General features: G+C 49.7%; 1 protein-coding gene across 4 annotated transcripts; it reads left to right on the top strand.

Moving 5' to 3' along the window:
- The first annotated feature begins 3,209 nt into the window (after nt 1-3,209).
- LOC120762574 (transmembrane protein 45B-like) lies at nt 3,210-11,708 on the top strand. Of its 4 annotated transcripts, none has more exons than XM_040085106.1 (6): nt 3,210-3,362; nt 8,680-8,878; nt 9,140-9,352; nt 9,991-10,175; nt 10,785-10,930; nt 11,181-11,708. In XM_040085106.1, exons 2-6 carry the CDS (start codon nt 8,689-8,691, stop codon nt 11,308-11,310), a joined length of 864 nt encoding a protein of 287 aa, XP_039941040.1. In that variant the 5' UTR covers nt 3,210-3,362; nt 8,680-8,688; the 3' UTR covers nt 11,311-11,708. The 4 variants fall into 4 exon arrangements, with proteins under 4 accessions (XP_039941040.1, XP_039941041.1, XP_058279368.1 ...); XM_040085107.2 differs by having other exon boundaries at nt 3,256-3,393; XM_058423385.1 differs by having other exon boundaries at nt 3,266-3,275.
- The last annotated feature ends 494 nt before the right edge of the window (nt 11,709-12,202 follow it).

Below are 12,202 nucleotides of genomic sequence, written 5' to 3'. Positions count from 1 at the left end.
CTAAAGATGGGTTTTGTTAATCATTTTCATGTTCACTTAAAGGCTAAGAGAGTAAATAAATGTGAAATAAAAATCCTCACTGAGCTGATATCCTTAAATTTAAGACTGATAAATTATAGAGTGTGTAATGACAGCTTAGAAAAATCCAATCCTCAGACATGCAAAGCCTGAAGGACTGCAAGATACAGGACTATGCAGCAGGGATTCATGAAATGTCCCAGTTTTCTATTAAAAATAAACCCCCTCCGCTTGGAAAGCAAGATGAAACAGGCACATTGTTTGTTTTCAGGCTGCCTTTACTAGCTAATTTTCTTGCAAAAAGGGACTGGAAATGTCACCTCCTAGACAGGAGGAAAATATGCTAGCAGTATTGGGATTTTTTTTTTTTTTAATTATATATATACATCTATATATAAAAATAAATAAAATAACCACCAACATAAGGTAAATTGCCATCGTTCATGTCAAACCCCAGGGCTGGAAGGATGCTCTGCACTGAGATCTTCCCCCTGCTGTGTAGTGGGGGACGGATGGCAGGAGATTTTTGTGCTCCTGTTCATGACCGCACAGAAAAGCAGCTCCTGGCAGGTCCAAGGGAAGGCAAAACTCATCCTTTAACCCTTTTCCCCTTGTGCAAAGAACCTGTCACAGACTGCAGCCTGGATTTTATTGCTTATTAACAGTGCTGTAAAGAACAGCTTTCCCTGAACGCCAGTTTTCCTGTCTATCCACTGCTGAGCTGGTTTATTTTGGGGGGCTGGGTCCTGGGGGGTGCAAACAGACTGGGCACGATGAGAACGAAGCGGCAGAGCTGCAGCTCTGTAAATCCATCTCATAATCTCCTGACCGGGTTTTCGTGTGTTGCAACCACTGAACATCAGGAGCATTTTGAAGATATTTTTTTTTTTTTTTTTTTTTTTTTTTTTTTTTCTGCCAAGGCTGAATAGTTTTTCCAAACGTCACAAGTTCCCCTGGCTGCTGGGAGGAGACACAACCCATTCTGCAGATGCCATCTGCTCATGGCAGAGGCACGCCCCACATCCCCCCCCCCCCCAACCCCCGAGTGAGGAAGGGCACAAATCGAGTTAATGGGAGTGCTGCAGGACAGGGATGGGTTCAGTGAAGAGCAAAAAGGCCTTGTGTGATGCTCTGAATTATTTCTGATCTTTTGTGTGTTATTTGATTTTAGGAAACAGCCCGAGCATCGCTATTTGAACAGCCAGGGGAGGGCAGCAGCTGCAGTTGGACCAGGAACAGATCCAAGCTAGATGCAGTCATCTTCCTCCTTCCCACTCCCAAAAGCCAGATGATTTTTCCATTCCAGGGCACAAAAATGAAAACTGGCTTTGGTTTTTAAAAGCACTCCTTGCTTTTGGAATGAGATAGGGTTTATTTAATTCTTCACAGCTCTTGATCAAGTTGCTGTCTCCCTTCCCCCCTCCTTTCTTTGGCCCCTCTCACTGTATGGTGACAAAATACCTTTTCCCTCCACAGCATCCAGTGTCTGGAATAGTTTCTGTTTGCCTCATTAACTCCCTGCTCCCTCAAACATCCCAGGACTGTCAGCAAAGCACTCACTAATTTGTTTTTCAGCTCTGGAGCACATTCTTTTCCAAGGTATGAAGGTCAGCAAAGGAGGAGAGATCCAGCCTGTGATTAAGGAAGGAAATACAATTTGGGTTCATTTCTGCATGAGAATTAATGACTTTCATTTCAACTAAAAACAGTTTGTAAATAGTTTAGGTACCCAAACAAGGTATGAAGGTGTCTGGATCAGTGGGACAGAGATGGTTTATTATACAGAGGTGCAACCATACGCCATCCTCACATTTATTTCTTGAGTGACGGATATTTTAGGACAGTCCTAGATGGAAACTTGCTTTTAACACAACATTAATATCAAACAGTTGTTCTGGATTATGTTTTTCAGCATCTAATGCTTGGACTTGATGATCTTGAAGATTTTCTCCAACCTAAACAATTCTGTGATTCTATAAATTGAATCAAAAGTGTCTCTGTACTGGACCCACTGGCCATGCAGCTGGAGTGTGCTGGAGGTGTGTTTGTATCCATATCCACACTGATTTTAAAAAGAGCAGGATGCCCCAGGTGGTGTCTCAAGGATGGTTTTTTTTTTTCTTCTGTAACTGTAGCCCGATGTTTGATTCTGTCACTCAGGTGTCCTGCTCATCCGTGGCTGGAAGGAGCTGCTGATCCTCCCCGTCTCTTACAAAAGAGCCCAGACAACACCCCCGAGGCAGCCAAAGGTCCTGGCAGCTGCTTTTCCTGCAGCTGGAAAGACAAACCCTTCATCAGGAGCCAGCACAGCCCATCCACGAGCCACTCATTCCTGGGGCAGATCTAGGATCTCCCGCTGCCACCCCACAGAGCCACTTGACATGAGGCTGAGATGAAGGTGTAGCAGCAGAACAAGCCCTGCCTCTGCTTTTACCACCTGCTTTACCTCCTGTTGCCTGTTTGTGAAAGCTGGTGTTAGCATTTGTCATCCTAATAATAATACTTTGCACTTCCCAAACAAGCATCCATCTGCAGCACTCGAGCTGCTGGCAAACCTTTAATTAGATTGTGCCTCCCACCACCCCCAGGAAGGAGACAAACATTATCACATTTTTTCATTAGCACTGAGGTTGTTGATGAACTTTCAGGGAGAAGATGTTGCAGTTACAGCTGAGAGAAAGAAAAAAAAATTAAATCAAATTCAATTCAGGATTTAGCTCAAGGAGCTGGAGGGGGTAGGACACAGCTCTGCCACCCTTAGTCTTTTCCTAAGACTAAGAAGGGGTATATTCCCTAAGGAACTGAAATGGAATCACATCCATTTGTGCCCACAGTGATTTTAGCATGCATGGAGTGTCAGTGACCTGCTAGGGGTTTCAGGGGATTTGCTATCTTTTCTCCCAACCACCTGTCAGAGTTAAATCCTCATTTTTTTTCTCATGGGGATGGTTTAAAAGAAACCTCCTTTTCTCAAAGCCACTAAAAACTTCTTTCACTGAAAACTTTCTTATTTAAGGCACTGAAAACTTCTTTCACTGTCTGTAACTTAAGTTGCCCTTTTCATAGAAGCTTTTTCTCTGGCCTTTACTGCTTTCTGGCCCTTTGTGGAAAAAGTCCCATTGATCCTGTGTGTGATACTTTCCAGCTGGGCCTTGTTTCCTCCTGTCATTTTCCAGCTGCTGCACTCCCACCTAACTTTTCCCCCCTTTCTCCAAGGGTTTAACTCTTCTTGCCCTTTGGGGTTGTGGTTTGTAGAGGTGGGTGACTGCAGAAAGGAAAACTGAGCTGAAAGAGGTCCCCTTCAGCAGGTGCTACCGCTGCTGCTTTTTTTTCCCCAGCAGAAGGTATGGTTTTCGTCCTGCATTATTTTCAGGGGTAGGTCTGTAAGGAAGAACTCTTGTGAGGATATATTTCTCCCCATGCCTGGATTTAATGTTGTAACATGTTCCCAAGCCTAAGCTTGGGTGAAACTGCATTTGTGGAATTTGCTACTGTGGGCTTCCCCAGAACCCTTTTGCAGGTGGACTCATCCCTGTTGCACTCATCCTGCTTCTCAGGCACCCCTGGAAGCGAGCAGCGATGGGTGTATGGCACAGCCTCTTGTCTTCCTTCCATCCTCCCACCTGATATGAAGATAATGGGAATAAAAGGCTCCTGGCTGTGGCTTGGTGGCTCTTCTGGCTGTGCTGGACCACAGCCCATCACCCTGGGGAGGCTGCTTTGCTTCTGTGCTCCTCCAGCCTTGGGTTTCTGTGGGGTGCTGGCTCACGTGTGTCTCTGGGCTGGTCCTGCAGGCTCGCTTGGGGTGGGTTTGGCAATGTAAGCGAGAGAAATACACAACTTCCTAGGAGAGCTGCTGCCTTGGGAATATGGCTGCCCCAGCATCAGGGGCTTGGGCAGTGCTCTGGGGTGATGCTGGATGTTTCTGCACTATCACCTCGGTGCTGTGGAAGGACCTGGGAGCACTCAGGTGGCCTGAGCTGTTTATTTGCCTGAAGCACTTGCACTGCTTATCTCTGCAGCCATCAGTGGGATGGGCAGCAGCTTCGAGGTGGCTTGTGTCTGTTGTTGCTTGGTGAAGGGCAGTGTTGTAAGGAAAAAGGAGTGGAAACCGGCTGTGTCCTGTCTGCCCATCTTTTGGGGGAGAGAGGGCCATGGCACCGCACTCCTCAGCTGCTGTGGGCTGGGAGGTGAAGCTCACAAAGTGTTGGGGAGGATGAAGCCAAAAAACCCTATAAATATGATTGCTTAGATTCTGAGAATGAGAAACCTGTAGGTGAGATAGAATTGAAAGTAAGTTTTGATGTTTGAGATGTATTAGCTACTGGATGTCTGGGAAAGCAGTGATGTGACCAGCTGAAGGTCACCTGCAGCCAGACCCAGAGGTCAGGTGGAATGTTCTGTCTCACCCCCAATGTATGGTTCATCCCACACCTGTACCCCTCCCCTGAAGTATCAAGTATCTGTAACCCCATTGGCACAAGCCCTGTTCCAGCCCACCTCGAGACCCCTGATCAGGGGGCTGTGAAGGTGGCTCAGTCTCTTTGCTTTTTGCTCTTTGCTCTTTTGTTCCTCTCTCTTTGCTTTTTGCTCTCCTCCACTCCCAACCTCTCCCTTCCCCCACTTTCCTAGGCCTTGCCACGAGCTGCAGCCTGGCAGCTCAGAGCAGGGCCTCACATCCCTTACAATAAACCTCATCTTCTAAAACCCAACTTCAGAGATCTCTCGTCTACATTTATCTACACCGTCCTGGAGTCCTCAGCAGCAGCAGCAAAGCAATTTCTACAACAAAGCTCTGGTTTGTGAGTTCCTGGCCCAAAATCTCCCGTCCTCAGGCAAGTTTTATGTGATTGGACCCCCTGAAAGGTTGTGGTGTCCCTGGCAACCCAGTTCACAGACGCCCAGCAGAGCTCTGTCAGGCCTTGCTGCTGCCTTATCTCTTCTTGGCTCTTTCCCCGGTCATCCCCAGCCCCATCCTAAGAACTGAATATACATGGTTGCTATGGGAACAGGAATTGGCTGCTTATCCCGATTTTTGTGGCAAACTCCGGGAGAGTTGTTGGCTGTTTTTTTTAATAGCAGACAGGAGGTGGCCTAGGTTGTGAAAGGTGGTTGACTCAGGGTACTTTGAACTGGCCCACGGGATGTTTGTCTCCAAACATCCTGTCTGGAGGGGCACCTCCCCGTGGTGGCTTCTCCATTTATCTGCCTCTTCTGAGTAATAACCTCCTTGCTGACACATCTGGAGAGGGAGAAGGACAGGCAGGAGTCACAGGTGAACTCTTCCATCCATACTCTGGTGAGCAGCTGTGCCGTGGGATGGATGTGGCTGCTGGAAGAAGGGATGTGGGGAGAGCATCTGTGAGAGACAAAGGTTCAGTGTGATGACAGCTGAGGGTGAGGCTGGTGGAAGTGGTGCTGATGGTGCCAGAAATCTCTAGGTTTTAGCCCTTTTTTAGGGAGGTTATTGTGTTTTGGAGCTGCACTGTAGCAGAGGATGGGAGTTGTTCAGCCTGAAGAGGAGAAGGCTCTGGGGAGCCCTTAGAGCCCTTCCCAGTGCCTAGAGGGACTCCTGAAGTGTCAGGACAAGGGGAATGGCTTCCCACTGCCAGAGAGCAGGGTTAGATGGGATATTAGGAGTAAATCCTTCTCTGTGAGGGTGGGGAGGCCCTGGCACAGGGAGCCCAGAGCAGCTGTGGCTGCCCCATGCCTGGAAGTGTCCAAGGATAGGGAAAGATTCACAAAGAGAAAAGCCTCCCAAATGTCCGTGACCAGTGCTGAGCTTGCCCTCTGCACACAAGCTGGCTGTCCTGGAATGCTGATAGGTGCTTGTAGGGAATGCTGGTGTATCCAGAGACAGCAGCAATCCCCTCCACTGGAGCAGGTGGGGTCAAAATCATGGATGATGGTGGATCTGGAGCTGCAGTGGCTCCAGGGAGAGCCTGGAGTTGGGCAGGAATGCTGTCCTTCCCAAGCCGAGCGTGAGGAGGCTGTGAGCAGTCAGGCAGGGCTCTGGAAGGACAGCAGGCAGTTCCCAGATGGGGATTAAGCAGGAGCATCACAGCCTGGAAGCTGTGGAGGGAGAAGGGCAGCTCAGGTAATAACTTCTGTCTGCAGTCATATTTCTAGTGCTCTGACAGACAGACCAGCTCCCATGAGGAATAAATAACCTGGCATCTCTGCTCTTTCCTGGCTGCCACTTGCTTGGAGCTAAATGAGCTCTTATGTGAGCATTGGCTCCAAAGCTGGAGTGAGAAAAGTCAGGGGTGTCGGGGTTGGGCTTGTTGGGCTAGTCAAGGGGCTCTGTGGATGTGGGGAGTTGTTTTTCTGTGCTTCAAATATGTGAGCTGTGCAAGTGGGCTGTTGCTTGGAAATGTGTGCTTTTGCTGCAGAATAGTGGCTGCTTTATAAATGGAGGTGGGATTTATTTTTTTTTTTCCTTTCTTTTTGTTGTTGTTTTTTTGTGATTTAGTGAGTGAGTTACATGCAAATGTCTGCTTATCTGATGGTGGTTTGGGACATCTCTGCTACAAGAGATGCCCCAGGACATGGCTGGATTCTTGGAAGGGTTGGATGGGCCTTGGACTAAGGTGGTCCAGTGGAACAAGTTCCTGCCTGTGGAAGGGAGTTGGAATGAGGTGAACTCTAAGGTCGCTTTCAGCTCAAACTATTCTGGGATCTGTGGTGGCTGTTTCCAGTTGCTGAGAAGCAAAGAAGGCTCATGACAACTCCCCAGTTCCTTGCTGGATTGGGCTGCAGAGGGGCTGTGAAGCAAGAGAGTCCCTGGCACTGCAAGGAAGAGCGAGGCTGCTCAGCTGGGGAGAGGGATATTCAGGGGAGGAGATTCCAGGGACAGCCCTGAAACAGCAGATTGGCTCTGCTGGTGACTCAGATGAAGGGGGAGATGGCAGGTGGATGTGGGGTGACAGGTCCCTGGGTTAATCCCAGATGGTGGCATGGCTTGGAGCAGCCTCTGGGCCCGAAGGTGGGACACATTTGTCATTTCTGAGCTCTGGGATGTCTCTGTTCTTCTCTCCTCCACTTCATCATGTCACATTAATGTTCCTGACATGTCTCTCAGTCAGGGTGTGCTCCAGCTTCATGGTGTTGCCCTTGCAGTAACAAGTAGGACAATGGTAAAATTTGATTATATATCATGCAATTGTGTTATGCTTAAATGTGCTTTATTGTTAGTCACTTCGGATGTAGATGTCTGTGCAGGGAAGATAAGTGTCCTGGCCAGGATGCCCAGGGTATAATCAAGAAAGGTGTTGGTTCTCCGGGAGCATCAGCCACCTCACCCTAATGCAGGCACCCAAACAGAGCAGAGAGCCACCCCTGATCCCCAGCTCCTGGGCGGGGCATTTCTCAGCTCCTTGAAAGGCTGTTTAGTAATTTCCACCCTGAAAGGAAACCTTAGCACAGGTTTGAGCCTTTTCCAGATTGCCTGTGTCCCAGAGATGCGAAGCAGGACAATGGTTTCTACATTCCAATCCTTAGTTTGCCACGCAGAGCTGAGCCGGTCTGACCCACGCTGCCTCTGCAGCCGTAACCCAACCTAGAACGTCTTGCAGAGCTCTCCCTCACCTCAGGCGCTTGCCACACCACATCCTAGCCTTGTTTTGCAGTGCCTAATTACTTTCTAGCGTGGGAGGACTTGGAGGACGTGCTGGAGTTGTTCATCCAGCCTTTGTGATTTGCTCTGGTATTTATAAACACGGTGAGGATGTGATCTGTGATGCAAGGGCAGGTCAGTGTGGAAGCTTTGGGATGAGTAATGCCTTCCTCTGTGCACATCCAAGCTGCAGAAAAGGACCGGAAAACCCATGAGGAGGAGAAAAGTGAGTCCTCCTTAGGTGATAGGAGCTTACAGAGAGCAAGGAGAGAGGTCTTTCTGGAGGGAACAAGACCATCCCCAGGTAAAACAATGCTAGAAACATTTAGATCATTGTTTATTCCTTTCTATGCTTGCTACACTGGGATTTTTCTAAGGAATTTTGGTAAGGGCTGAAATACTTTGCAGGATATAAATTTGCTGTACCATTGCTCCTCTCCATCCTTCTTGGTTGGTACTCTGGCATTGATCTGACCTAGTCAAGGCTTTTTTTATGCTATTAGTCTTCGAGCTCTTCCTATGGAGAGGAAATCTCTTGTGTCAGATCACCACTCGTGTGCCACACAAAGGTTGCGTAGAATATACATGAGGCTCTTTTCCCAGATCTTAACAGTTCCTGGGTTGCCTCCTCCTGCACAGCCCAGAAAAGCCTTCACTGGCAGGAGCTCCTAATCCAGCACTAGTATCACACCCTGGTAATTGCCTAGTTTGGAGCAAGTTCATTGTCTAAGGAAATAATCATCATGTTGCTCTTTATCAGAAAAAATTTTGTGGTGTATCTCCTTCCCATAGCTGTTATGCTTTCTTGGGCACTACTGTATTGTTTTCTGGCTTAAAGTCCTGATGATTTATGTGCAGCCACACACACACACACATGCAGAGCGGCAGCTTTCCTGTGCTGATATCCCATTTCTGGTATTCCCTGTTTGCAGCTGAGCCGTGTGCACCTGCTCTGTCAGGATGTGGATCCCTGGGGATGCCGAACAGCCCAACAACTCCCTTGGGGATGCTTTAGGTTGGTCCTCAGGCACTGATTGTCCTTGCAGGTCCAGAGAATGAGCCCAATGCCACCAAGTTTTCTGGGCAGCGCTCTCCGGGGCACTTTCTTCTTCATCTATGGCCTGTGGTGGTCGGTGCGGTACCCCCTGAAGTACCTCAGGAGGAAAGGTGCTGCTGAGGGCCAGCCAGGCCGTGGGCGCATAGAGGTCTTCGAAGGCATGCTCAAAGCTTTCTTCGCTCTAATAGGTAAGAGAGGGTGATGATGAGTCTCTGCCCCAATATCTACTGGCACAGCAGCAGCTCTCTCCCACAACACTGGGCGTGTTTGTAGTGGGAAGCATCTGGTGTGGGAGGGCTTGGGGGCATGCTTGTGACGTGCCCTGGGATGAGGAGCTTGGTGTTGTTCTCCTGAGCAAACACCACTACGGCTTCACGCCTGCAAAGGAATGCTCATTCAGGCTTGTCGTTTCCTCACATATAAAAGCGACCTTTCCTCTCTTTGCCCAGGGATACTGGTGGAGCAGTTTGTCCCCACTGGTCCCCACCTGCAGTTGTACAGCCCCAAGACGCACAGCTGGACTGACCTCACCCACTGGCACTACTCCACCATCTACCTCTTCTTCCTCCTCTCTGGCATCACAGACGTGGTCTCACACTCCCCGCTCAAGCTGCCCCCTGGCTTGGACCGGCTCTTGCTGTCCCTGGCTCTGCTCGTGGAAGGTGAATTGCACCTGGTGCTGGGGCAGGAGGGGACAGGGAATGAGGAATTGTTGCAGTGCTCGTGGGTGTGACAGCTCCTGGGCGGTCTGAGGGCCACAAAGGCAGACCTGAAGGGGGTGTGGATGCACAATGGCACTGGCTGTGTGACAAATGGCCCTCCCTGCTCCTCCTAAATATGAATCCAGCCGTAGCTGGATGCCACAAGGGATGCTCGAGGGATCTGTGCTTCTGGTGGCCAGCAGCTCTCTCACTCTGGAGTTACAAAACGGTGTCATCCCCCCGCCTTGATTGGATGCAGAGGGACAGACTCTGATAGAAAACTTCCCACCATCTTTTGAGCTCAAGGTGCCAGTCCCTGTGCTCCTGGCGCAGCCCGGGCTGGGACACAGGGATCCCCGCAGGTACAGGTGCATAGCGACCTCCACAGGTACAGGGGCTCCTCGGGAGCAGAGCAGAGCAGTGCTGGGGCTGCCTGCTCATTGCAGAGGGAAGCTGCTGACAGCAGCTGGTGGCTCTCTGGTTCTTCCCGCCAAGGCAGATCATGGCAAGGCCTGGAGCATAAGAGTGAGTTTTCAGATGATTTTTTAAGAGAACAAATCCCCGAGTGTCCTTCGCTAACACAGGGTGGATCTTGGCAGGTTTGCTCTTGTGTTCCCGTGACTACAGTGATGCTCTGCTGGACCAGCACCTCCACTCCCTGCTGGCCGTGGCTATCTTTGCTGGAGCCCTCTGTGCCTTCCTAGAGGTGTTCCTCCGAGACCATATCATCCTGGAGACCTTCAGGACCAGCTCCTTCCTTCTCCAGGGTTCTTGGCTTTGGCAGGTCAGTGTGTATCCAGTGCTCTCCTCGGATCTTTGCACCCAGGAAGGCGAGTGAAGTAGGGTTGCTCTGCCCCTTTAGGCACATCTCTTGGGGTTAAACTTGTAGGCTGTTCAAATATCTTTGTAAATAAGAAAAGGAAATGAGGCTCAGGGCCAGAGCTGACATCATGAAGAAGTGCATGTGTAATGTAGCAGCATGGACAGACCTGGAAATGAATGGAAAATGGAAATCAGAGCCCACAAGGGAAGGAAGCCATAATCGTGAATTTTTATTAATTTTATTAGGTGCATTTTCTTCCTCTGTCTGTTCCAAGTAACTGGAAACATCTGGAAATCTCTCACGTAATTGCCCAGCTTTTGGCCTAGGGGGAAATGCACAGACTGGAAATGTCACCTTTTCCCTGGATGGCTGCAAGGCCATAGGATTATCTGCAGAGAATCCATCTTTTCCTATCACCCTTGTGTCAGTGGCTGGAGAAGCCAAGGGCAGTGCCCCAGGTGCTACTTGGGGTTATGGTGCCTCCACAGTCAGCTGCAGCAGGTGGGCTAAAATCAGGAGGAAAATGGGAAGGATGTGCTAAAGCCTGACTTAATTTTCATCTGTGACCAGATTGGGTTTGTGCTGTCCCCTCCGTGGGGAGGACCAGGCTGGGATCAGAGCAACTCCAGCAACCTCTTGTTCCTCACCATGTGCTTCTGCTGGCACTACGTGGGCGCTCTCGCTGTTGTGGCCACCAACGCTGCCGCATCCCACTGGTATGAGGGGGTCCTGGCACAGTGCATGGGCTAAGGGTGGCCAAGAGAAATACCCAGACCCAACAGTAGGCTGGAAATCCACGTGTGTCCTGGGATAAGGAGTGTGGGTGTCCATGCGTACCCAAGCATGGCTTGGCTGGAAAGGGTGGGCTCTGTGCCAGCACGGAGCAGCCTTCCCAAGCAGGGTGGGGTGAGCCAGTGGCTCTCACTACCCACAGGTCCCTGACTATTGTCACTGTCTCTCCTGCAGCTGCAATGAGTCCTGCCAGCTGAAATTTGGAGACATTGACGTGGAGTTGGACTGTGGCTTGTGCCTCCACAGAGGGAAGAAGAGCTCCAGTGGCGCACTGCTGCCGGAGAGCAGCTCGGATGACAAATGAGGCTGTGGTGGGCATGGAAATATGTTCCCTGATGGTTTAGAGCTCTTAATTAGTCTTGATAAACTACAGAGGCACTTGACAGTAGAGCATCAGAAGTAGGACATAGGACCCCGAGGCGGAACGTGGCAGGGGATGTGAAGACTTCTTGTGAATCTCTTCGGTAGCCACGGGTTCTTAATTCTCTGAGCTGCAGCTCAGGGTGCACACTGCAGGACTGGTTTGCTATTGGAGTCCAACTGGTGTGGCAAATCTGATTTTTTCTTAACATTTTCCCTTCTGCCTCCTCAGAAGGGAGCCAAGCCAGCATTCCCAGTTCCTGGTGGCTGTCACTCATTCTGGTGTTAATGGAGAGGGTTTTGTACAAAGTTGATTGTACAGAGTATCTGTGCTCACCAATAAAGTGCTTTAACACATCTCCTCCATGGATCTCTTGAACACCTTGCTGCAGGCTAAGACAATGTTGGCTTCAAAAGGGTTTGGACGGTGGATGAAATATCTGAGGAGTAGGACTGTGTATGTTTCAATGTGGACAAATCTGCCCAAGGGAGGATGGGTGGCCAGTGGATGAAAGGATGGAGGGTAGCTGCTCTCCTGCTTGTTTATCATCAGAAACTGAGTTAGGCATGTGAGCCAGGGGTCTGGTGTTCCTGGAAGATGGGACGTTTGCTGGACAGAAGGCTCAGCTGAAAGAGAGACCTTTGAAGAAAAACAATGGTTTCAGCTGTCTGGGGGTGGGTGTATGGATGATCTTGGTAAGTCTCTGAGAGCCCTGAAGCGATCTCAGTTTTTCTCCAACACCTTTATTCCCCCCTTGGAGCTGGTCACTTCCAAACAAAACCTTCCAGTTAGGGGTGTCTGCCTTGCTGTTGGGGTCACCTTTTTTTTGCAGCAC

This window comes from Hirundo rustica, chromosome 23, assembly GCF_015227805.2.
Source record: "Hirundo rustica isolate bHirRus1 chromosome 23, bHirRus1.pri.v3, whole genome shotgun sequence".
NCBI classification, from domain to species: domain Eukaryota; kingdom Metazoa; phylum Chordata; class Aves; order Passeriformes; family Hirundinidae; genus Hirundo; species Hirundo rustica.
This window is presented reverse-complemented; position numbering and strand designations above follow the sequence as displayed.